The 26,616-nt window shown below is 41.0% G+C and overlaps 1 protein-coding gene across 3 annotated transcripts in view; it reads left to right on the forward strand.

The window, feature by feature from the left end:
* The window catches only part of LOC112255504 (SAP domain containing ribonucleoprotein), a 67,667-nt gene extending 44,055 nt beyond the window's left edge, over positions 1–23,612 (forward strand). For 2 of the 3 annotated variants that reach the window (XM_042324565.1, XM_042324566.1), the window contains exons 10-11: positions 21,524–21,610; positions 23,416–23,612. In XM_042324565.1, coding sequence (XP_042180499.1) covers positions 21,524–21,610; positions 23,416–23,457 — 129 coding nt within the window. In that variant the 3' untranslated portion in view covers positions 23,458–23,612. Of the gene's footprint in view, positions 1–10,013; positions 10,076–21,523; positions 21,611–23,415 lie in introns of those variants that run through there. The other variant, XM_042324567.1, reaches the window with a different exon arrangement.
* The last annotated feature ends 3,004 nt before the right edge of the window (positions 23,613–26,616 follow it).

Consider the following 26,616-nt stretch of genomic DNA (forward strand, 5'->3'; position numbering starts at 1 on the left):
GTTGTCACAATAATAATTGTCCCTAGCACAAGGTGTACCGATCATGCATTTTAATCAGCTTCTTGATATGCCACACCTGTCAGGGGGATGGATTATCTGGGCAAATAAAAAATGCTCACAAACAGTGATGTAAATAAATTTGTGCATAGAACGAGAGAAATACGTTTTTTGTGCATATGGAACATTTCTGGGATCTTTTATTTAATCTCATGAAACATGGTACCAACACTTGACATGTTGCATTTATTTTTATTCGGTGTACAAAGTAGCCTATGCCTACTTGGCAGAATCATGACTATTTGCATCAATCCAGTGGCCATTGTTTTGAAAACTCCATCAGAAGTGCGCTACAGAAACACCACTAGCCAAACAACTGTCTGGCTGGTTGGTGCACAAAAAAATCGGGGATGCAAACTAGTCACCTTCTGGCAAAATTTGCAATTTTGAATCCAAAATCGGTGACCTACGTGATTCGTGTAGATCCGATAAGAGAAGTTTGGGCTGGGTGCTTTGGCTCGCTACTGGCTGTAAGCGAACGAGTGATGCGCGTTTGGAGCAATACTGGCTGTATCCAAGGCTCAGCCAATCGTCCACATAGCAAACAGAATGCAGCGCAGCTCGCGACTGAAGGAAGAAGAGACAATGTGCTAGTTACAGCATCAGCGCGCGCTCTGGAAAGGCAGCTTGCCAGTCAGAGCAGCGCGTCCCCTGAACGGTAAGAAAGAGGTAACGTTAGGTGAGAAGCCTGACCACGGAGACAGGGGTGAGAAGGTGATGAAGGGTACTTCATGACCTGTAACCTAAACGGGCATTTGGATAGTTTGAGGTGAGGGAGAAAGTGTGGTGGAACAAGCATTGTGAAGTATCTTGCTAGCTGGATCAAATTCTTAGCTAGCCAGAGAAAAGTTGAGCAACATTAGTCAACTTAACTGATCAAATAATTGAGTTTATGGTGTGAAAATTAGCTGGCTAATAACGTCAGACAGCTACAACATCAATGAGCTAACGTTAGTAACCTAACCATTCGCTATAGTATCAACTGGCATACGAATCCTTGGCGTTCCTAAAGTTATAACGCGTTAGTTGCTTACTGGACCCTGGCAATTTGTGTGAAATGTTAAGTTAACTAGAGTACCATCTGTGAACTAAGTTAACGAACTAATGTTTTCACTTTACAGTATGTGGTTCATTTTCAGAATGATAGAATTAGGTGAAAATGAGGCGTTGCTTGTTATTAAACAAGTGGATTCAGGGATCAAGTGTAGCTGGAGCTGGGCCTGGCTTAAACTGAATGCCACTATAGAGGTGAAAGGAACACCACACACTTTCCCTCTCTCAATACAGTGGTGGGAAAAGTGGTATGCCAGGTGTACTCTGCCTGAAAGAGAGAGATTATGCCAACAAAGGATATCATGCTTTGCTGGCACATTGTAGAATAGATGTCCACAGGCAGAAGTGTACGATGTAATGTGCAGTGTAGGACAAATATTGTTTTTGTTGTTGAAATTGAGAGTAACACATGAGTGAGGGGGGATTATTACATTTATTTTACTCGGTGAACGTTATTATTGCACACGTAGTATTGTTCTTTTGATCAACGTCTACTATAGTGACCACTATAATAGAGCAAAAATAGAATGCCTGTTTCATTCTATTTCAAGATGTTTTTTTTCACAAGTGCAATATTTAGATGTGTGTGTGGGGGGGGGTCACGAGTTCTATTATAAAGGCTTTCATGGCTAACTGCAATATCAGTGTATTTTTTTCTCTCAAGACTTGTCATTTACAGTAAAGTCTAGGCAACAAATAACATTGGATTGATTTCTTTACATTTTTTAGCTGTGAGTTAGGTTCACATTAACCACTTATTTTACACACAGACTGATCATGTTCTTTGTTGGGCACAAATAATAATAATAATAATAAATAATTTTGCTCTTTATTTAACCATGTTACGTATAAAACCTTGTTTGTTAATTGAAAATTGTGAATAACTCACTACAGGTTAATGAGAAGGGTGTGCTTGAACGGATGCACGTAACTCTGCAATGTTGGGTTGGATTGGAGAGAGAGTGTCTTAAATCATTTCCCACACACAGTCTGTGCCTATATTTAGTTTTCATGCTAGTGAGGGCCGAGAATCTACTCTCACATAGGTACGTGGTTGCAAAGGGCATCAGTGTCTTAACAGCACGATTTGCAGGATACTTTGAGCACAGCCCAATCCAGAAATCTGGCGGTGGCTTCTGATTAAATTACATTTTCACAGGACCACTTGTTGCAATTTCAATGAGGCTCTCTTGTTCAGATATCGGTAAGTGGACTGGAGGCAGGGCATGAAAGGGATAATGAATCCAGTTGTTTGTGTCATCCGTTTCGGGAAAGTACCTGCGTAATTGCGCACCCAACTCACTCCGGTGCTTCGCTATATCACATTTGACGTTGTCCGTAAGCTTGTTCATTTGCACACAAAAATCATACAATGGTGTAAAGACCTGTGTTGTCCTTGTTAATGCAGACTGAGAAGAGCTCCAACTTCTTAATCATAGCCTCAATTTTGTCCTGCACATTGAATATAGTTACGGAGAGTCCCTATATTCAGATTATTCAGGCGAGAAAGAACATCACCCAGATAGGCCAGTCATGTGAGAAACTCGTCATCATGCATGCGGTCAGACAAGTGAAAATTATGGTCAGTAAAGAAAACTTTAAGCTCGTCTCTCAATTAAAAAAACAAAACATGTCAATACTTTGCCTCTTGATAACCAGCGCACTTCTGTATGTTGTGAAAGCGTTACATGGTCGCTGCCCATATCATTGTATAGTGCAGAAAATACACGATAGTTCAGGGGCCTTGCTTTAACAAAGTTAACCATTTACACTGTGGTGTCCAAAACGTCTTTCAAGCTGTCAGACTTTCCCTTGACAGCAAGAGTCTCTCGGTGGATGCTGCAATGTACCCAAGTGACGTTGGGAGCAGCTGCTTGCCCACGCGTTACCACTCCACTATGTCTCCCTGTCATGGCTTTTGTGCCCTCAGTTCAGATACCAACACATCTTGACCACCAAAGTCCATTTGATGTCACAAAGCTGTCCAGTACTTTAGAAATATCCTCTCCTGTTGTCTGGTTTGCAGAAGAGGATATCTTCCTTATCAATTGACCCCCCCCCCCATAAACGTAACGGACATATACCAGAAGCTGTGCCAGGCCCGCCACGTCTGTTGACTCATCCAGCTGTAATGCATAGAATTATTTGGCTTGTATGCGAAGCAGTAATTATTTCAAAACATCTCCTGCCATGTCACTGATGTGTCATGAAACGGTGTTGTTTGATGAAGTCATTGTCTGTATAGTTTTTTTTGGCCTTTTCCCCCAGCATTGTCCCAGCCATATCTGTGGCAGCAGGAAGAATTAAGTCCTCCACAAAAGTATGTGGCTTGCCTGTCCTAGCCACTCGGTAGCTCACCATATAAGATGCTTCTAGCCCTTTCTTATTAATGGTATATGTTGCTTTTATACATGTCTTACTACTTGAAAGTCGTCTTAATTCTCGCAATAAAAACTCCTGTGGCATATTTTTCAAATTGCCATATTTTTGTTTCTAAATGTCTGTGCAAGAGTGAAGGTTTCATTGAGTCAAATAGCCACTTGTTGTTAGCGTGTTCAGCCGAGTAATCCATCTTCATGAGGCGCGAGCACTATGTCCAGACAACAACTCAATTTCCATTACAGGTTGTAGAAACAAGTCAAATGATGTATGGAATCAATCTTTAGGATGTTTTTAACATAAATCATCAATAAGGTTCCAACTGGAGAATTCCATTGTCTGAAGAAAAGCAATGGAACGAGAGCTAACTCTGTCGGGACCGCGCATCACTAGCCTGAGAGACTCTGCCAGACCCATGACTCATTTAGCTCCCATTCCCCCCTCCTTTATAGCAGAAGCCTGAAAAGAGTTTCTAACGACGGTTGACATCAAGTGGAAGCCGAAGGAAGTGCATCTTGACCACATAGACACTGTGTATTTGGTAGGCCAAGCTTTGAAAAACTACAAACCTCAGATTTCCCACTTCCTGGTTGGATTTTTCTCAGGTTTTCACCTGCCATATGAGTTCTGTTATACTCACAGACATAATTCAAACCGTTTTAGAAACTTCAGAGTGTTTTCTATCCAATACTAATAATAATATGCATATATTAGCATCTGGGACAGAGTAGGAGGCAGTTCACTCTGGGCACCCTATTCATCCAAAAGTGAAAATGCACTTTTTTTGCACTTTAATTTGAGTCTCTTTGCTGTTACGTTTAAAAAAAATCCAAATCAATGTACAAACACAAGGGCATGCTGATTTTAAAAGATGGCTAGTCATTATTAGCATGGTTCTGTATGGAATGCAGGCACATTATGGGACACTGGTCATGTCAATAGTAAAAATTAAAATATTGGTGCGACCAAATCGTGCTGGTGCAACCAACTGAAAAAGTTTGTGTATAACCCTGGGCCACTCTGTTGTCGTGAATAGTAATTTACAGACTGATGCTAATGCTAGTACAGGTCTCCAGCTAATGATGGCTAGCTCCCCTGTGGTCACTGCAGAGTACACTCACTAAGCTCATAGTTTAGCAGCAAGATGGTTGAATGCCAAATTGATTAGTTGGTTATTATGTATTTATTTTACCTTTTATTTAACCAGGCAAGTCAGTTAAGAACAAATTCTTATTTTCAATGACGGCCTAGGAACAGTTGAAAATGTGCAAAGAATGAATTTTAGTAAGATTATCTGCCAGGTCAAACATAACACTATTGCACCGTTTTACATTTTCAAAAATATTTCAGTACTCTATAAAAATATGAATATAATGAGATTGCGTATGGGTGACTAATAAGTACACTTTCATGGCCTTAGTTTTATAGAACATGGCAGCACATATTGCCTCAGCCTTTAGCCACCAGACTGTCCCACGCTACTTGAAGTGTTGTTTGACGTTGCTCTGTGGACCTACCCACATCCGGAGTGTTATAGGTCAGTGGGTCAGAGGCTAGGCCCCCTAACACCCGAGGGACACAGAGCACAGGTTAGGGGGAGTGCCATCAGAAAACAAATGTTTTCTCCCAGATTTAGAGATCCACTCCCCTGATAAGAGATGGGGCCTTTTTGGGGAGTGGTCAAGCTGGTTTGTGGCAGGTTTAAGTGTGCGCCTATGTTTTAGGCCGGAGGTGTAACCTAGCTTGGCACGGCATTTGTCTTTGTTGTTTTCCAAGATGGATGTGTGACTGGAGTGGTGTTGGAGGGAGGCGTGTTTGGGTGGGGGGCTGAGGTATGCTGGCGTTTTGATTGAGGTAATTTTGGTCTAACATGACCCAGGCTTTCCCACGAATCATAATGTGCTGCCCGTTATGGGACTGACACCCATGTGAGGGTCCGAGGCTGCTTGGGGTCAAGTGTTCTCTCATAACAATGTTGATTTAGTGAGGCCACAACGCAACAGACCTCTTCCGATGGGGTATTGGGAGCGTTGGGGTGGCGATGGGAGGGACATGAGGCACTGGACAGAGAATGGGGCCTACTGCTCTTCATCGGTAGGGTGATCAGCTGACAGCTTGCAAATCACACCTCCCACACAACCCTGCCCCATTGTTACATTTGCACCCTGTCCCTACCTTTTTTTTTTTATTAGAAATATGGGCAGTGGGGCAAAAATGTATTTAGTCAGCCACCAATTGTGTAAGTTCTCCCACTTAAAAAGGTGAGAGGCCTGTAATTTTCATCATAGCTACACTTCAACTATGACAGACAAAATGAGAAAAAAAATCCAGAAAATCACATTGTAGGATTTTTAATGAATTTATTTGCAAATTATGGTGGAAAATAAGTACTTGGTCAATAACAAAAGTTTCTCAATACTTTGTTATAGACCCTTTATTGGCAATGACAGAGGTCAAACGTTTTCTGTAACTCTTCATACACTGTTGCTGGTATTTTTGGCCCATTCCTCCATGCAGATCTCCTCTAGAGCAGTGATGTTTTGGGGCTGTTTGCTGGGCAACACGGACTTTCAACTCCCTCCAAAGATTTTCTATGGGGTTGAGATCTGGAGACTGGCTAGGCCACTTCAGGACCTTGATATGCTTCTTACGAAGCCACTCCTTCGTTGCCCGGGCGGTGTGTTTGGGATCATTGTCATGCTGCAAGACCCAGCCACGTTTCATCTTCAATGCCCTTGCTGATGGAAGGTTTACACTCAATCTCACGATACATGGCCCCATTCATTCTTTCCTTTACACGGATCAGTCGTCCTGGTCCCTTTGCAGAAAAACATCCCCAAAGCATGATGTTTCCACCCCCATGCTTCACAGTAGGTATGGTGTTCTTTGGATGCAACTCAGCATTCTTTGTCCTCCAAACACGACGAGTTGAGTTTTTACCAAAAGGTTATATTTTTGTTTCATCTGACCATATGACATTCTCCCAATCTTCTTCTGGATCATCCAAATGCTCTCTAGCAAACTTCAGACGGGCCTGGACATGTACTGGCTTAAGCAGGGGGACACGTCTGGCACTGCAGGATTTGAGTCCCTGGCGGCGTAGTGTGTTGCTGATGGTAGGCTTTGTTACTTTGGTCCCAGCTCTCTGCAGGTCATTCACTAGGTCCCCCCGTGTGGTTCTGGGATTTTTGCTCACCGTTCTTGTGATCATTTTGACCCCACAGGGTGAGATCTTGCGTGGAGCCCCAGATCGAGGGAGATTATCAGTGGTCTTGTCTTGTATGTCTTCCATTTCCTAATAATTGCTCCCACAGTTGATTTCTTCAAACCAAGCTGCTTACCTATTGCAGATTCAGTCTTCCCAGCCTGGTGCAGGTCTACAATTTTGTTTCTGGTGTCCTTTGACAGCTCTTTGGTCTTGGCCATAGTGGAGTTTGGAGTGTGACTGTTTGAGGTTGTGGACAGGTGTCTTTTATACTGATAACAAGTTCAAACAGGTGCCATTAATACAGGTAACGAGTGGAGGACAGAGGAGCCTCTTAAAGAAAAAGTTACAGGTCTGTGAGAGCCAGAAATCTTGCTTGTTTGTAGGTGACCAAATACTTATTTTCCACCATAATTTGCAAATAAATTCATTAAAAATCCTACAATGTGATTTTCTGGATTTTTTTTCTCTCTCATTTTGTCTGTCATAGTTGAAGTGTACCTATGATGAAAATTACAGGCCTCATCTTTTTAAGTGGTAGAAATTGCACAATTGGTGGCTGACTAAATACTTTTTTGCCCCACTGTATACTTTTAATATACAAGGTAGCTAGTTTCACAACTGTTTTCCATAATGTGTTATGTTTTGTAGTATTGTTTTTTGTGTGTGCTGGTCTGTTTTTCAGTGACCCCTCCCTCCCTGTCAGAATATCATTGAGCTTTCACCTTTGGTCTTTGGGGTAGGTCTTGTTCTCTGTACTGTCAAGATTAGCTTTGACAATCTGCAGTTGTGCTTTCAGGTCAAGTGAGAACTGTTCTTTGCGACGGAGCTTGTAGAGAGGCCCTGCAAGTTTTAGGAATGGGGGTGAAAAGGGCTGAGCATATTTTCATGTTTGTATGTCTTTGTTTTTTATAGCTCCTCCCCCTGAATGATTTGTGGGTAATGGTGTATCATTCCTATTTTCTCTGCCAAGTCCATCTTACATAGGACATGCTTTTTTTGGTGAACTTTCAGCTGTTAGTGCTTCTCACAATTGTAGGTTAATTAGACTGAACTAAATTGAATAGTTTTAGTTTTTCTTTAGATATCCATGATATTAGATTTACAGATACTCTATATTATACAGCCTTATCTACAGTGAGCTCAAAGTATTTGGACAGTGAGAATTTTTTGCTACTTTTTTTTGGCCCTATTAAATTATAAATGACGGAGGTTAAAGTGCAGACTGTCAAATTTTATTTGATGGTAATTAGAGGACTTTTTGTAAATCGTCCCCCCATTTTAGGGGACCAAATTATTGGGACAAATTCACTTGTGTATTGAAGTAGTAAAATGTAAATAAGAATAGAATGTTTCTAAACACCTACATTAATGTGGATAGTACCATGATTATGGGTAATCCTGAATGAATTGTGAATTATGATGCGTGAGAAAGGTACACTCTCAAATCATACCCCAAAATGCTAACCTCCACTGTTATTGTAATGGTGAGAAGTTAGCATGTCTTGGGGGTATGATGTGTATTTCTGTAACTTTCTCACTCAAATCATTATTCAGAATGATCTGTAATCATGGTAAAATCCATTTCCATCCAAAGTGCTGGAGTACAGTGCAAAAACAAAATGATTGTCACTGTCCCAACACCGAGCTTATGTTGATTAAAGGATAACAATATTGTTTTTATACAGAAGCTTAGAACATTTCCTTCTAAAGATAGCTATGTTCTAGGCATCTTTTCCATTTCTGGTTAACTTGTTCAAAGCATACCTAATTACCTAGGACTATTTAGTTCTCACAATTATCCTCATACTCCTGAATGTGGCTAGTTAAGTTATACAAACCATATCTACCCTTATTTAGAAGCAACTATATTTGTCTAATTCTGACATCATATACACGTTTCAAAATCTCTCTTCTTTGAACTTAAAATCATTAGTGAGCATAAAATCAGAAGTCTGAACTTGAGACTAAGTTTTTTTTATAAACCTCCTGCTTTGGGCTAGAAGTGACCATGTGTAGTTCCTATGCATAATCTATGAGCAGAATTACTGTCATGCCTCAATTAGCCACGAAATCCCTGGTCTGAAAGCAAATGTTTTTCTAGAAGCTGTCCCAATACAGTTTTCCCCGACGTGTGCCAGCCCCCTAGCAATTTGAGTTCTAGCCAATGAGCTTCAGCCCCTTGCCATTTGAGTGACAGCTAGCAAGATGCACGCACACAGCAGAGCAAGGGCAATGATGTGGTGCATGTATCTGCACTTACATTGCCTTCAGAAGGTATTCATACCCCTTGGCTTATTCTACATTTTGTTGTTTCAGCCTGAATTCAAAATGGATTAGAATATATTTATTTTCTCTCCCATCCAAACACAATTACCCAGGGTTCACACAAGGTGCTTGAAGTACTTGAATATGACACTCTGAAATTCAAGTTCTGGAATACCTTAAATCAGGCATTTTCATTTTAATACTTGAATTAAAATAAGGAAATTATTTATTATAACAATTTATTGGTCTTCAAATGAATTTCCAGGCAGACTACTGAGTTTTATTTCCTCTGGTTGCCAGGCGAGCTCGGTCATTCTACCCACACGGGCACTCAGCCAGGCAGCTACAGAACTGACTGATTAGGCGCCACCAAACCTCACATCGATGGCAAAAATGCAGGGAAAATTTAGATTTAATCCTGCCTGGCAGGATATTTATGTTTATGAATGGGTTTTGCCAGACCCAAACAGGGATGTAGTGGAGGGTAAACGCTGTTTACTCACCTTTTTTATTTAGTTAATTATCGTTTACCCACTTATTGCGTTCCCAGTGTTGATCAACGCTCAGAAGGCTTCTTGATCTGAGTTTTAATCGCGTCTACCTCAGCGAACGAGTGGAATCATGAGTGATTTAATGTATGCTCAATGTTCGCCCGCTCCCCAGGATTTGCCTTGTTAGCAGCACATTCATTCACCACTCTGTCCAACGGGAAAATCCGCCCACGACATAGGCCGAGAAGTGAAACAAACTACCTCAGCCCAGACCTACAGTGGCAAGTGGCAGAGACACCGCTGACAGTGGGAATATTGTAAACATCCCTTGACCCCTGCCGTGTCAACAGACCCCCCATAAAAAGTAGTCGCTGATATTTCAGGTGTCCAGCTAGTTGGTAGCTCAAGGGCTCTGGCTAACAGCCAGGTAGCTAGCTTCATCCTTAGCCAGCTAGTTATAGCTAACATTGAACTGAGCCTGACCTAAGCAGGAGCAGTTGACTGAAATTAAGTTAGCTATAATCAAAAGATGGGCATAATAAAATACCTTTTCTTTACAGGCAGTGGTGAGTCAGGCTGCAATAGACAGAGAGAGGAAGCATTGAAGCAAGCAGGGAGAGAGGTTAGTAATACAGTGGTTCCCAAACTTGGGGTCCGGGACCCATGTTGGGTCACCTCAAATGTAAAAAGAGTCCCCTGAGAGAATCTTTAATCGTATCAAACACATTAATAACTTGTTTATCTTCAAATGGGTATAGAATACAATATTTTAGAGTCAACTAAGGTGCTTTTACACTGTCAGAATTCACTTTCATGTTATGTGGGGCCTAACATTTTGTGAAATATAAAGACAATTTAAATATCAAGTACACCGAACAAAAATAAATATTTTACTGAGTTACAGTTCATATAAGGAAATAAGTCAACATCATCAGTACTGACTTACCACTCATGTATGTAGTAAATAAGTAGTGAAACACATATTATTGAGTAGAACTTGTAAGGTAGTGATAAATAGTAAGTTAGGATTTTTCATGCGGATGTGGCGGTATACTGCCTTCTGGTGGCGACTAGAAAGAATTGTGTAATAGGAGCTATTACAAATTGATGGTCCTTGAAAGTAAATATTAGTGCTTTAAAAAGTACTTAAGTCCTTGAATTTTACTTGCCACGATCTGTACGAACCCTGAATATCCCATAATGACGATGTGAAAACAGGTTGCACATTTTTTTAAATGAAATACATACGTCTAATTTACATAAGTATTCACACCCCTTTGCTATGACACTCCAAATTGAGCTAAAGTGCATCCAATTTCCTTTGATCATCCTTGAGATGTAACTACAACTTGATTGGAGTCCACTGGTGGCCAATTCAATTGTTTGGACATGATTTAGAAAATTAACACACCTGTCTATTTAAGGCCCCACAGTTGAGTGCATGTCAGAGCAAAAACCAAGGTATGAGGTTGAAGGAATTGTCCAATGAGTTTTGAGATGGGATTATGTCGAGGCACAAATCTGGGGAAGGGTAGCAAAACATTTCTGCAGCATTGAAGGTCCTCGAGAACACAGTGGCCTTCATCATTCTTAAATGGAAGAAGTTTGGAATCACCAAGATTGTTGCTAGAGCTGGCCTCCCAGCAAAACTGAGCAATCGGAGGAGAAGGGCCTTGGTCAGTGAGGTGACCAAGAACCTGATGGTCACGCTGCAGAGTTCCTCTGTGGAGATGGGTGCCAGATGAAAGCCACTCTTCAGTAAAAGGCACGACAGCCCGCTTGGAGTTTGCCAAAAGGCCCCTAAAGGACATGATTCTCATGGTCTGATGAAACCAAGATTGGCCTGATTGGCCTGAATGTCAAGCGTCACGTCTGGAGGAAACCTGGCACCATCATGGCACCATCTACAGTGAAGCATGGTGGTGGCAGCATCATACTGTAGGGATGCTTTTCAGTGGCAGGGACATTGGAGACTTGTCAGGATCAAGAAAAAGATGAACGCAACAAAGTACAGAGAGATCCTTGATGAAAACCTGCTCCAGAGTGCTAAAGACCTCAGGTTCACCTTCCAACAGGACAACGACCATAAGCGCACAGCCTAGACAACGCAGGAGTGTTTTCGGGACAAGTCTCAATGATCTTGAGTGGCCCAGCCAGAGCCCGGACTTGAACCAGATCTAACATCTCTGGAGAGATCCGAAAATAGCTGTGCAGCGACGCTCCCCATCCAACCTGACCGAGCTTGAGAGGATCTGCAGAGAAGAATGGAAGAAACTCCCCATATACAGGTGTGCCGAAGTTGTAGAGTTATACCCAAAAAGACTCAAGGCTGTAATCACTGCGAAAGGTGCTTCAACAAAGTACTGAGTAAAGGGTTTGAAAACTTATATGTAAATTCAGTTTCTTTTTATGCGTTTGCAAAAAATTCTAAACCTGTTTTTGCTTTGTCAGTATGGGTATTGTGTGTAGATTAAGGGGGGGAAAAAACAATTTAATAAATTTTCTAACAAGGCTATATTGTAATGCAATGTGGAAAAATTCAAGGGGTTTGAATACTTTCCGAATGCACTGTAGCTAGCAGTATGTTTGGAACATCAAATCGCGTTATCGAATCAATGCATATGCGGTGAACAAATATCAACGCAACATGCAACAATTTCAAAGATTTTACTGGGTTAGTTCATATAAGGAAATCAGTCAATTGAAATAAATTAATTCGGCCCTAATCTATGTATTTCACATGACTGGGAATACAGATATGCATGTGTTGGTCATAGATACATACGTTAAGGTAAGGGCGTGGATCAGAAAACCAGTCTGTATCTGGTGACCACCATTTGCATTATGCAGCGGGATCCTTCAGAGTGTTGATTAGGCTGTTGATTGTGGCCTGTGGAATGTTGTACTACTCTTGCTGGATATAGGCGCGAACTGGAACATGCTGTCGTACACATCAACCCAGAGCATCCCAAGCATGCTCAATAGGTGACATGTCTTGTGGGTAGGCAGGCCATGCAAGTACTAGGACCTTTTCATTGTGTACAGATCCTTGCGACATGGGGCCGTGCGTTACCATGCTGAAACATGAGGTGATGGCGGCGGATGAATGGCACGACAATGGGCCTCAGAATCTCATCACGTTATCTCTGTGCATTCAAATTGCCATCGATAAAATGCAATTGTGTTCGCTGTCCGTAGCGTATGCCTGCCCATACCATAACCCCATGGGGCACTATGCTCACTACGTTGACATCAGCAAACCGCTCGCCCACACGACGCCATACCGCTGTCTACCATCTGCCCAGTACAGTTGAAACGGGATCATCCTTGAAGAGCACACTACCCCAGCATGCCTGTGGCCATCGAAGATGAGCATTTGGTTGTACAAACCCAGTTTCATCAACTGTCCGGGTGGCTGGTCTCCGATCTCACAGGTGAAGAAGCCGGATGTGAAGGTCCTGGGCTGGCGTGGTTACACGTGGCCTACAGTTGTGAGGCCGGTTGGATATACTGCCACATTTTTTAAAACAATGCTTATGGTAGAGAAATGTACATTCAATTCTCTAGCAATAGCTTTGGTGGGCATTCCTGCAGTCAGCATGCCAGTTGCACGCTTCATCAACTTGAGACATCTGTGGCTTTGTTGTGTGACAAAACTGCACATTTTAGAGTTGCCGGTTATTGTCCCTAGCACAAGGTGCACCTGTATGATCATGCTGTTTCATCAGCTTCTTGATATGCCACACCTGTCAGGTTGATGAATTATCTTGGCAAAGGAGAAATGCTCACTAACAAGGATGTAAACGAATCATGTAATTTGCAGTATAAATGTTTATGATTGCTTTGTTTCAGCCACAGTTACAAGGATGACATGCTATACCCTGGGTTGACCTGAACAGAATTAAGAAAAATATTGTGAAGAAAACGAGCCGCGTAACACGCACTTGAATGCACCCATGACTCATTCTATGTGCACCAAAATTACAATGTTTGTCTGAAGGGCCTTTTGAAAGCCTAAGATCATATTTATAACTTAGCTTTATAGCCATGTTATCAATAGAATAAGCTGTAAAATTATGCCCACCTGACCCAGATTGTAATGTTTCTGGATTGCGTAAACAACAACAGTAATTGTGTGATGGTGGGGATGCAGGGCTGTGTTCCAAACAAACTGCAAGTGTGCTTGCCTCAAATTCCTCAATGGAAAATCTAGGAGAGCTAAAAAAACACCTCATAGTTGAAGGCTCTTTCCTTGAGTCATAAAAGTGCATTGAAATGACTTAGGAACTGTGCACAGTTTGGAGAGGTGTGGACACTTGGAGACACCAGTTAGACCTCACACAAACCTTTGTAATATTTTTTTCTTATCTTGCACCTACTCCAATGTAAATTAATATTCTTATGTTACTGAATGTATTCAGATTTCGTTATTGACAAATGCTGTGTAAGTACAGTCAATGTAAAATAGACAATCAGCAGTGCAATGTTTGGATTCAGTCTGGTGTCAGTTGAACTGTTGTCCTCACCTTTTGGTATGATCATTTCCCAGTAATCTCAAGTCTTTCATTTGCTACCATGGTCATGCATATGCTTTTTATAGTTCTGTTAGAAACATTTCAATTTTATAGGCTAATTTCCATGAGTGTAAGGGGTTATGGAACTGTTTTCTGCATTACCATATCGTGCATAATTTAATTTGAATTTAAGGTAAGCAAATGAATTTATCGTTCCTGAGAATACATTTGTGAAGAACTGAATCCCCGGCTTTGGCCAGCTCTAGGGAGAGTCTGGGTTGTTCCATTTCCCAATGATGGAAATCACTGTGCTCCTGGAAACTTTGAACTCTAGAAATTGTTTTATACCTTTCCTCAGATATATGCCTCATTACATTTCTATCCTGGAGGTCTATGGACAATTCCTTGGTATAATTTCTGCTCTGATGTGCATTGTCAACTGTGGAACCTTTTTATATAGACAAGTGTTTCTTTTTTAAGTCATGTCCAAACAATTGAATTGGCCAAAGGTGGACGCCAATCAATTTGTAGTGACATCTCAAGGATGATCAAAGGAAATTGGATGCACCTGAGCTCAATTTGTCATAGCAAAGGGGTGTGAATACTTGTGATTTCTGCATTTCTAAACATGTTTTGACTTTGTTGTTATGGGGTATTGTGTGTAGGTGGGTGAGAAAAAACAACTATTTAATCCATTTTGAATTCAGGCTAACACAAAATGTGGAATAAATCAAGGGGTATGAATTATTTCTGAAGGCAATGTAGACGAGGCATTTGTCTACTCATCTGAAGGACCATCATTTACATGGGATTTTTAAGGAGAAGTGGGCTTGGCCAGACTCAGCTCTATGTGCATTTGAATCTGGAATGATAATACCCTTTTCTCCCACATAGTGTATGGAACCACACACACTCAAATGTACGCACACACTTTTGTAAAGAAGTATAGAGGGCCATCTGTCCTCTCTGGCCATACAGATCTGGGAAAACAATCAAGGCTCCTTGACTTGTCACAATTTCATCTCTCTCAGAATTTCAGATGCTATCCCTGTCTTTCACAAAGGGAACTACAGAGATGATCGTCAACTCTGTCAGCCTCTATTAATCAGAAATAGTGATGTCTGAAAACTTTTGTATTTTAGTGTTTCTGTGGTAATGGTTGTTATTGGTGGATAAAGTGACTTTATACTAAAAGAGTATTATACCCGTCTTCTTGCCTCTGACCGATTCCTTTCCCCCCCCACTTCTTTGCATTTAGCTAAACTGTTGTAGCCTCTGAGTTTTTACTCATTAGTCTGAATAATAACTGTCACTAATTCAAGCTGTTCTAGAATGGCTTTGTGAATAGAGAGAGGGAGGATAGAGAGGCCTGGGGGGGGGCACAAAAAAATAACACTGCAGCCAGAGAAATGAACTTGATGATCTCAAGGGGGTGAAGGGGGGGGATCGCCGTTCCCTGCTCCTGACAATCAAAATTAGATTGGCCAGCACTATGTCAACACTGGCCTCTGCTTAAGGCATGACAGGGGCAGGGGGGACAACCCCCCCGCCCCTCACACAGTTTTTTGAGAGTTTGCCATGTGAACTATGGAGACCCCACAGAGCCTTTCACTGACTGCAGGCCTTAAAGAAATGCACAACCCTTTTCATAAGCCAACCCCTTCCCTCTACTCAATATTTTGACAAACTTATCCTCTCAGTCCATGATTGTGTTCTTTAGTAGTATTTTGTGAAAATGTTGTCAAGTAACTGGAAAGGAAAAGTCAATGTGCAAGCAAAGATTCGTTTTTTTATTCTCCAATCTATGGTAAAGACGAAATAAACTAATTTCTATGAATAATTGTGTGTGGCTGTACATCCACAATCCTGATTTTGAGAATTGCATGTGTAATCCCACTATTTTGGACATAACTTGAATGGTAAATCAAGTGGCAACTTAAATTGTCAGTATATTAGGCTCTGTAGAGAAATTTGGCATCTGGGTGCCATACTCTTTAGTCTGGGTTTCGGCACCAAAATGTAGCTTTTATATATTTCTGCTTCTAATCTTTGCCTTGTAATCTTCACTTGAAACCACAGTGCACAGAATTGTAATTGCAATGACATGCAGTTGAATTAAGCAAAGCAGTATATGCAGCCTAAATGTAAACTTCAGAAAATTATGGAACTTTGACCAACTTTTAATTTTCTTATTTCAACAATTCTGGTGGTAGAGCAACCTCCTTCGTATCCGTCTTCAAAAGCAATTATTCACCACCTTTGTTAGTCTTTTAAGCTACGCAGCAAATTCTCCAGTGTTAAATCAACACAGTGTTACATTTAAGGCTGTGGCTGAGGATCAAACTTTTTCCAAACTTTTTTTCTATATATGCGGATCACATTCTGCGCGTTTCTTTACCTCTACATTACGCACACATTTTTGTGGTCTCCTTTCACATTTCTCACTGTCGATTTGTGAATGATAATTCAAGTTTTACTGGTGAAACGTCCGTGCAGCATCTGCATATCAACCATTTGATCTCAATCCGTTTCATGGGGATATGCATTTAGATCTTGAGTTAAACAGTGTTTTGAACTAGTCTACAGTGTTGTTTTGAATGATGTACAGTGAGTGAATTTCAGAGCAGATGACGTTAACATGTATGTATGTATGTATGTATGTGTGTGTGTGTGTGTGTGTGTGTGTGTGTGTGTGTGTGTGTGTGTGTGTGTGTATGTATGTATCATAGCCCTTCTCAAACCCTGGTCCGTGGACCGGCACCAGTCCGTGGAGGAATGCTTGTCAGTGCCCGTAATATTTGTCTTGACTAAATTCTTTCCCTAGGCCTACTTAACTATGCATGCTGCAGTAAACAAATTGTGTTGCCACGACGAAGTATAGCACACCAAACACACACACAAGCTAGCCCTGCTGTGCAGCCTGCACGCTCTTGCTCTCCCTTTTAGTTAACCATGGCCTGCTCTAAACAAAAGCAACTAGATTAGTATTTTAATGTGAAAGAAAGGAGGTTCATTTTTTAGGTCCTCTGAGGCAAAAAAGTATCATCCATTCACTTGATAGTACTCTCCATGCTACATCAAGTTTGGATTTGTTTCAAATAACAGCTGCCTACCAAAACCAGTGTGTGATGTCAGACTTGCCTCCGCAACATGCTATGAAGCCATCAAATGTGCAGACATTTAGAAACAAAGCATCCACATCAAGGTTAAACGAACAAGGTGAGATGACCAACCAATCAAAAATGCTGTACAATATTTTCACAGACAACAAGAGTTTACTGAAGGCTTCATACGTACTCATAACATTTCCAAGTGCCAGGCTTCTTTCACTATAGTTGAAAAGTTGGTCATGCCCTCAGTCGTGGTTGCCTGCCGAGAGATTTTGGGCCCAATTGCTGCTACAAAGATCAGTGAAATACCACTTTTCAATGACGATGTCACGTGTAGAATCCAGGATATGGCAGATGATATTGAATCACAGGTTTTAGACCGAGCACACGCATCAAATTGCTTTGCAATCCGATTAGAATTAGATGAGACAGACATTTCAAATGCAGCCCAAAAAAATAAACGTCCTTTCACGGTAAACTGCGTTTATTTTCAGCAAACTTAATGTGTAAATATTTGTATGAACATAACAAGATTCAACATCTGAGAAATAAAGTTCCACAGACATGTGACTAACAAATGGAATAATGTGTCCCTGAAATGGGATAATGTGTCCCGGGGGGTCAAAATCAAAAGTAACAGTCAGTATCTGGTGTGGCCACCAGCTGTATTGAGTACTGCAGTCCATCTCCTCCTCATGGATTGCAACTCATGCCACCTTGCAGCATGCCTAAGGCACGTTCACGCAGATGAGCAAGGACCCTGAGTATCTTTCTTTTGGTGTTTTTCAGAGTCAGTAGAATGGACTCTTTAGTGTCCTAAGTTTTCATAACTGTGATCTTAGTTGCATACCGTCTGTAAGATGTTAGTGTCTTAACGACCGTTCCACAGGTGCATGTTCATTTAATTGTTTATGGTTCATTGAACAAGCATGGGACAAGCAACAGTGTTTAAACCCTTTACAATGAAGATCTGTGAAGTTATTTTGGATTTTTACGAATTATCTTTGAAAGACAGGGTCCTGAAAAGGGGACTTTTAGTTGCTACTTTCCAGAAAAAGCTGGGCGTCAGGAGAGACCAAGTGTGGATGGAGGCTTTTTCGATATGTTCCCCCCTATTCTCAACTCTGGCTGACGAGGGGGATGTGGACATTGATGGGGTCACATCTGAGCCAAACTCTGATCAAATTTGAGGATTTCTTCCCCTCACAATCTTATCCCCACTCGGGAAAGCGATGGATGAGTAATCCGTTCACCAACACTGAAGAGACTCAGCTTGTCACCGGTTCTTTAGGATAAACTATTGGAGCTGTCCTGTGACCAAGGCATACACGCTCGTTTTAATGAGATACGCCTTTCCACATTCTGGCTGTTCCGCAACTCAGCGAGATGGGAGTGAAGACGTTAATCCCTTTTCATTCCACATACTTATGTGAGACCAGCTTTTCCTCTCTTGCTGCAACAAAATTAAAATATCGCAGCAGACTGGCTGTTAAACACTTTGAGAGTATCCCTCAGGTTTGACAAGTGTCCAAGAGACAGGCACACCCATCTCAAATTGATTAGGTGAGTCAAACATGTTTAACTATTATCTTTTTTAAATAGTGTATATATTGAATGAATGCAAGATTATTTGTTTATAAAAATTGAATTGTGGTTACATTGTGTGTAATTACTAAACTTTTTTTATTTTTGTTTTGTCATTGAGACTGTCAGCCTCTGAAGACAGCCCATACAGAAGGACGGATACAGACAGCCCCTGAAGAAAGCACAGAGAGACTTCCCATGAGTACAAGACAGACCGACAAACCATGAAGGCAGCCAAGTATATACAATGTTCGTTAATTTAGTGTAAAGTAAAAATAAATGCAATAAAATTGGTGTTTATAAACATGCAATTGTCCATTTATTTTTTACCAAAGTGGTAAAAAAGGCCATGTCTTGCTGGTCCTTTGCACAAAAATAGTTTGAGAAAGGCTGACATAGCCTACCTGTGTACTTTGCTGAGTGGTGCATGTTGTTGAGTTTTGGCGAGACAAATGCAGTGGTGTTTTTGTCTTACAGTAATCTAATACTATGCCATTATATTAGATTCTGTTATGTAGAATAATTATGTGTTCTTACAGACATTGATTCAGTTTTGATCCAACTTCATTAAATGAGCAGCATTCGCTAGAGCAGAGTGTGCGTAAAGTACAGAATAAACACATATGCAGAAGGAAAAAAGGTTTGAGAAGTCGGATCTGCCGCCATTGCGTAAATTTAACACTGGTCAAGTGTCTACATTTCACTTTTAAGATAACACATTACTTAGTGTGAAGCCTTATTTGCATATTTCCTATATATATTAAAACATTTTTGTATTATTTAACGCGATACAACAAGTATTTAGGAAGGCCTTAAACTCATGGTTTTCAGGACTACAAGTCACATTATGATGGCTTGCAAGTGATATGTAATTCTTATTGGAATCCAGCCAGGGTGGGGATATCCAACATTTTGAATTTATATTCACCTGCAACCTGCATTCAGAATAACTGCCAGGTTGGGAAGACTAAGATATGAGACTACCTAAACCATCTAACCTGGAACAACCATTTCAATAACAGGTGCGATAAGTACAAGTAAGAGATTGAACTACAGTGCATTCGAAAAGTATTCAGACCCCTTGACTTTTTCCTCATTTTTCATTACAGGCTTATTTTAAAATGGATTCAATATGATTTTATTCATCAATCTATACACAAATACCCCATAAAAGCGAAGCAAAAACCGGTGTTTAGAAATGTTTGCAAATGTATACTTTTTTAACATCACATTTACATACGTATTCAGACCCTTTACTCAGTACTTTGTTGAAGCATCTTTGGCAGCAATTACAGCCTTGAGTCTTCTTGGGTATGCCTTTTGGCAAAGTCCAAGTGGGCTGTCATGTGCATTTTACTGAGGAGTGGCTTTCGTCTGGCTACTCTACCATAAAGGCTTGATTGGTGGAGTGCAGCAGAGATGGTTATCTTTCTGGAAGGTTCTTCCATCTCCACAGAGGCACTCTAGAGCTCTGTCAGAGTGACAATTGGGTTCTTGGTCACCTCCTTGAGCAAGGCCCTTCTCCCCCGATAGCTCAGTTTGGCCTGGGGCCAGCTCTAGGAAGAGTCTTGGTGGTTCCAAACTTCTTCCATTTAAGAATGATGTAGTCCACTGTGTTCTTGGGGACCTTCAATGCTGCAGAAATGTTTTGGTACCCTTCCCCAGATCTGTGCCTCGACACAATCCTGTCTCGGAGCTCTGCGGACAATTCCTTCGACCTCATGGCTTGGTTTTTGTTCTGACATGCACTGTCACCTGTGGGACCAGGTGTGTGTCTTTCCAAATCATGTCCAATCAATTGAGTTTACCACAGGTGGACTCCAATTAAGTTGTAGAAACATCTCAAGGATGATCAATGGAAACAAAATGCACCTGAGCTCAATTTCGAGTCTCAAAGCAAAGGGTCTGAATACTTGGGTAAATACATTTTTTATATATATACATTTGCAAACATTTCTAAAACCCTGTTTTCGCTTTGTCATTATGGAGTATTGTGTGTAGATTGATGGGAAAAAATATTTAATCAATTTTAGAATAAGGCTGTAATGTAACAAAATGTGGAAACAGTCAAGGGGTCTGAATACTTTCCAAATGAACTGTAGTTTAGAAAATGTATGTTTATTTGAGTAACATACAATTAATTAATCAAACAGTGTACATGCAAAAACAGATATTGAAACAAACAATTCAAAACAAAAAATCTACCTGCAATAGAGCATGAGGAAATATGATTTGGTGTGGTTTTAGTTTAATACTGGTTATTTTACACTGAGTGTTAATTTAACAACTGAATCAACACTAGAAATGTTACACTGAAAATCAACACAAGGTAACACTGGCCAATTTGCTGTGTAGTATTGTTGCAGAACAAAGATCATGAACTTCCTTAATTCCGTATATGCAAATTCTTAAATCCATGATAGTGAGTGTGCCAAGTGCACACTTTTGGAGAAGGGTGGAGAATATCTGGATGCAGCCTAAAGCTGGACCATCACTGTTGCAGCTGTATGGGGCATCCCACTCAGCCCCTCCTGCTCCTCACTTTGGTTTCCGGGATGGAGATTGGGATGGAGCCGACCTCGGGGGTTGTGTTTTTGGAGGTTTGACCAGTGACCTGGAATCTGTCAGTTTGTTCTAGTTGGCAATCACTTGCCAGAGCGCAGTGTGTGAGGAAAGCTTGCTGTGTCCTCGCATAACCTTTTAAAATTATTCACCAGTCCACCAGATTTTCAGCCTTTTAATCTTAGACACTGAGAATTTGGGGGTATTTTTCTCCACCCTTATTCAATGTAATGTCATTTGTTTGTTGCTTTTTCGAAACACCATTTGGAAGTCTCCTCATCCTTGACTGTTGTGTTGCAGGTTGAAGTTGACGAGAAACTGAAAAAGAGGAAGGAGAGGTTTGGGATTCTCACCGCTGCTGCTGCAGTTGGGGCTGAAGATAGTGAGGTACAAAAGGTTTTGTTTTCATGTTCCTGGGCTATGACCTGTTGTTGCCAAAAGAGAGCTGGTCGGACCGACTTTCAAGTGATCAAACACTGCTGTGAGAAGCATTCAAAATGAGTGAACGGAATGTTCACATTGTTGTGTGTTGGGGAGGGGGGTATTAGAATGTTTTGTAAGTCGCTATTAGAATGTTCTAGAATAGAAAGAACAAAGAATTACCTAGTTCTGAAGGAACTGTAATTGGGCAATACCTCAATATTTAGCCAGTGCTTCAAGGAGAATCAAAGTCAAACATTTAATAAATATTGTGAAGCTATTTTGAGTCAATAGATGTGAAAATCTGTTAGGTAAATGTATTGTGAGTCATCATTTACAAGCTAGAAACAAAGACTTTCTTCTGAAACTCGTCAGTCTATTCTTGTTCTGAGAAATTTAGGCTATTCCATACGATAAATTGCCAAGAAACTAAAGATCTTGTACAACGCTGTGTACTACGCCCTTCATAGAACAACGCAAGCGGTCTCTAACCAGAATAGAAAGAGTGGGAGGCCCCAGTGCACAACTGAGCAAGAGGACAAGTACATTAGAGTGTTTAGTTTGAGAAACAGACGCCTCACAAGTCCTCAACTGGCAGATTCATTAAATAGTACCCGCAAAACACCCGTCTCAACGTCAAGAGTGAAGAGGCAACTCCCGGATGCTGACCTTCTAGGCAGAGTTCCTCTGTCCAGTGTTTGTGTTATTTTGCCCATCTTAATCTTTTATTTTTATTGGCGAGTCTGAGAAATTGCTTTTTCTTTGCAACTCTGCCTAGAAGACCAGCATCCCGGAGTCGCCTCTTCACTATTGAATCTGCCAGTTGAGGACTTGTGAGGCATCTGTTTCTCAAACTAGACACTCTAATGTACTGGTCCTCTTGCTCAGTTGTGCACCTGGGCCTCCCACTCTTTCTATTCTGGTTAGAGACCGGTTGCGCTGTCCTGTAAAGGGAGTAGTACACAGCATTGTACGAGATCTTCAGTTTCTTGTCAATTTCTCGCATGGAATAGCCTTAATTTCTTAGAACAAGAATAGACTGACGCGTTTCAGAAGAAAGTTATTTGTTCCTAGCCATTTTGAGGCTGCAATCGAACCCAAAAATGCTGGTGCTCCAGATACTCAACTAGTCTAAAGGACAGTTTTATTGCTTCTTTAATCAGGACAACAGTTTTCAGCTGTGCTAACATAATTGCAAAATGGTTTCTAATGATCAATTAGCCTTTTAAAATTATAAACTTGGATTATCTAACACAACATGCCATTGGAACACAGGCGTGATGGTTGCTGATAATGGGCCTATGTAGATATTCCATTAAAAATCAGCCGTTTCCAGCTACACTAGTCATTTACAACATTAACAATGTCTACACTGTGTTTCTGATCAATTTTATGTTATTTTAATGGACAAAAAATATGCTTTTCTTATAAAAACAAGGACATTTGTTTTGACCCCAGACTTTTGAACGTTAGTGTATGTAAGGATGATGCTTGCAGTTCTAATGTTGCAGGTATCAGGCCTGGTAGTCTTCATACTGACTTGATACTCTGATGTAATGTTTGTTTCCTCATCACCACTCATCATTCAAATAATAATTCACCAATTTTAAGTAAGATCTATATATTATCGTTACACATGCATATACCACAAATAGAAGTCCTGATTCTGTGGAGTCACGATTTCTGTATATGCTCTTCTGTATACATTTGGCACACATGACAACATTTATGTAGAATGTTCCTTACCTGTTCGGTTTTTCCCTCCATTTCAGGCAAAGAAGAGGAAACGCGCAGAGCGATTTGGAAATAATTGATTTGACAATTTTTTACTTTTTTTAACATGTCATTGTATTTTTTTAAACTTGTAACTCTTGTTTTACAGTGGTAAAATACCAACCTATGCTGTTTAGTAAGAACAAATATTTACAGTATGTAAAAGTTTAGACATTAAAGATATTTTCCAATTTCCCACAAGTGTCCTAATAACCCTTGAGTAAACTTGTCCTATAGCTGTTGGGGAATAAGGTAATGTAGAGCCTGGATAGACTTTCCTATCAGGGCTTAATCCTTAAGAGTCGTTTGACGCATAATAAACAAACCCCTATCAAACTCAATCTGTTTTAAACTGGAGATATCAGAATTTTTGTTTGGGTTGCGTCTCAATCCACCACATCTGCCTATGTCATCCTTCAGCGTCTGCGGTAGAAAGTGGAAGATCTACAGCACTGTTTGTCAGACCAAGGAGACATCCCAAAAATCGGTCTTCTCGCAAAAATGTCTTAGGAACTCCACCAGGGGAGGGATGGTGTATGCTCTCTGCTCTAGGGGAGAAGCGGCTGACGTGCCCTGGTAGGGATTTGGGTGTGACTCAGCCCCGTTGGATAATGGCTAAGAAACCTTAGATAAACCTGGCAATAGTCCCCTGCGAACCGGGCTCCTGGTTTTTGACATTTCTCACTCAATGGACATGCTGTAACAAGTGTGGAGGCACTAATGTACTGTTCAGTTGGGAATTTTTATATCAAATATCTTCAATAGTTTGCCAGTTTAGATTCCTGGTTGCACACTTATTAAGCTAACTTCATAACAAGAAATACACAAATCATCTTGAATTAACTTAATTGTGCTACACACATTTCAGACACTTTTGGATGATTTAGACATGCATTTCAAACATGCTATTGGCATTGTTTTTTGGACAGAAATGCTAGTTGGCATTTGGTGGCGGGAGCCAGGTAAACAAAATCAAAGCATGGATTGGTCACTGCTTGTCCAAAGATGACTTACAGTATAAACAGTTCATAATTAGACTGTTTATTAATATGTTTTTGGGACTCATTGGACTTCTAACAAAATGTTCTTACTACATTTCACTGTATAATTTAAAATTGAACTCCAACTTAATTGTTTTATTTTTTATTTCATCTTTATTTAACCAGGTAGGCCAGTTAAGAACAAGTTCTCATTTACAACTGCGACCTGGCCAAGATAAAGTAAAGCTGTGCGATAAAAACAACAGAGTTACACATAAATAAACGTACAGTCAATAACACAATAGAAAAGAAAAATATCTATGTACAGTGTGTGCAAATAGGCCATAGAGGCGAAATAATTACAAGTTAGCATTAATACTGGAGTGATAGATGTGCAGATAATGTTCAAGTAGAGATATTGGGGTGCAAAAGAGCAAGAGAGTAAATAATAATATGGGGATGAGGTAGTGTGCTATTTACATATTGGCTGTGTACAGGCACAGTGATCGGTAAGCTGCTCTGACAGCGGATGCTTAAAGTTAGTGAGGGAGATATAAGACTCCAGCTAAAGAGATTTTTGCAATTCGTTCCAGTCATTGGCAGCAGAGAACTGGAAGGAAAGGCGGCCAAAGGAAGTGTTAGCTTTGGGGATGACCAGTGCACTATACATGCTGGAGCGCTTGTTACGGGTGGATGTTGCTATGGTGACCAGTGAGCTGAGATAAGGCAGGGCTTTACCTAGCAAAGACTTCTAGATTACCTGGAGCCAGTGGATTTGGCGACGGATATGTAGTGAGGGCCAGCCAACAAGAGCATACACGTCTCAAAGGTGGGTAGGATATGGAGCTTTGGTGACAAAACGGATGGCACTGTGATAGACAACATCCAGTTTTCTGAGTAGAGTGTTGGGGGCTATTTTACTAGCATTTAAAAGCAGTTGGAGGCCACGGAAGCAGGACTGTTGTATGGCATTGAAGCTCGTTTGGATGGTTGTTAGCACAGTGTCCAAAGAAGGGCCAGATGTATACAGAATGGTGTCGTCTGAGTAGAGGTGGATCAGAGAATCACCAGCAGCAAGAGCAACATCATTCATATATACAGAGAAAAGAGTCAGCCTTGAGAATTTAACCCTGTGGCACCCCCATAGACTGCCAGAGGTCTGGACAACAGGCCCTCAGATTTGACACACTGAACTCTGTCTGAGAAGTAGTTGGTGAAGCAGGCGAGGCAGTCATTTGAGAAGCCAAGGCTATTGAGTCTGCCGATTAAGAATGCGGTGATTGACAGAGTCGAAAGCCTTGGCCAGGTCGATGAAGACGGCTGCACAGTACTGTCTTTTAGCGATGGCGGTTATGATATTGTTTAGGACCTTGAGCGTGGCTGAGGTGCACCCATGACCAGCTTGGAAACCAGATTGCATAGTGGAGAAGGTACGGTGGGTTCGAATTGGTCGGTGATCTGTTTATTAACTTGGCTTTCGAAGATTTTAGAATGACAGGGCAGGATGGATATAGGTCTATAACAGTTTGGGTCTAGAGTGTCTCCCCCTTTGAAGCGGAGGATAACCGCGGCAGCTTTCCAATCTTTGGGGATCTCAGACGATACAAAAGAAAGGTTGAATAGGCTCGTAATAGGGGTTACAACAATTTTGGCAGATAATTGTAGAAAGACAGGGTCCAGATTGTCTAGCCCAGCTGATTTATAGGGATCCAGATTTTGCAGTTCTTTCAGAACATCAACTGTCTGGATTTGGGTGAAGGAGAAGTGGGGGTGGGGGGGGGGGGGGGCAAGTTGCTGCAGGGGGGGGGTTGGGCAAGTTGCTGCAGGGGGTGCTGAGATGTTGGCCAGGGTAGGGCTAGCCAGGTGGAAAACATGGCCAGCCGTCAAAAAATGCTTATTGAAATTATCGATTATCGTAGATTTATCGGTGGTGACAATGTTTTCTATCCTCAGTGCAGGAGGAGGTGCTCTTATTCTCCATGGACTTTACAGTGTTCCAAAGCTTTTTAGAATTAGTGCTACAGGAAGCAAATTTCTGTTTGATAAAGCTAGCCATAGCTTTTCTAACTGACTATACAGTGGGGCAAAAAAGTATTTAGTCAGCCACCAATTGTGCATGTTCTCCCACTTAAAAAGATGAGGCCTGTGATTTTCATCATAGGTACACTTCAACTATGACAGACAAAATGAGGGAAAAAAAATCCAGAAAATCACATTGTA

Source organism: Oncorhynchus tshawytscha, linkage group LG07 (genome assembly GCF_018296145.1).
Source record: "Oncorhynchus tshawytscha isolate Ot180627B linkage group LG07, Otsh_v2.0, whole genome shotgun sequence".
Lineage (NCBI taxonomy): Eukaryota > Metazoa > Chordata > Actinopteri > Salmoniformes > Salmonidae > Oncorhynchus > Oncorhynchus tshawytscha.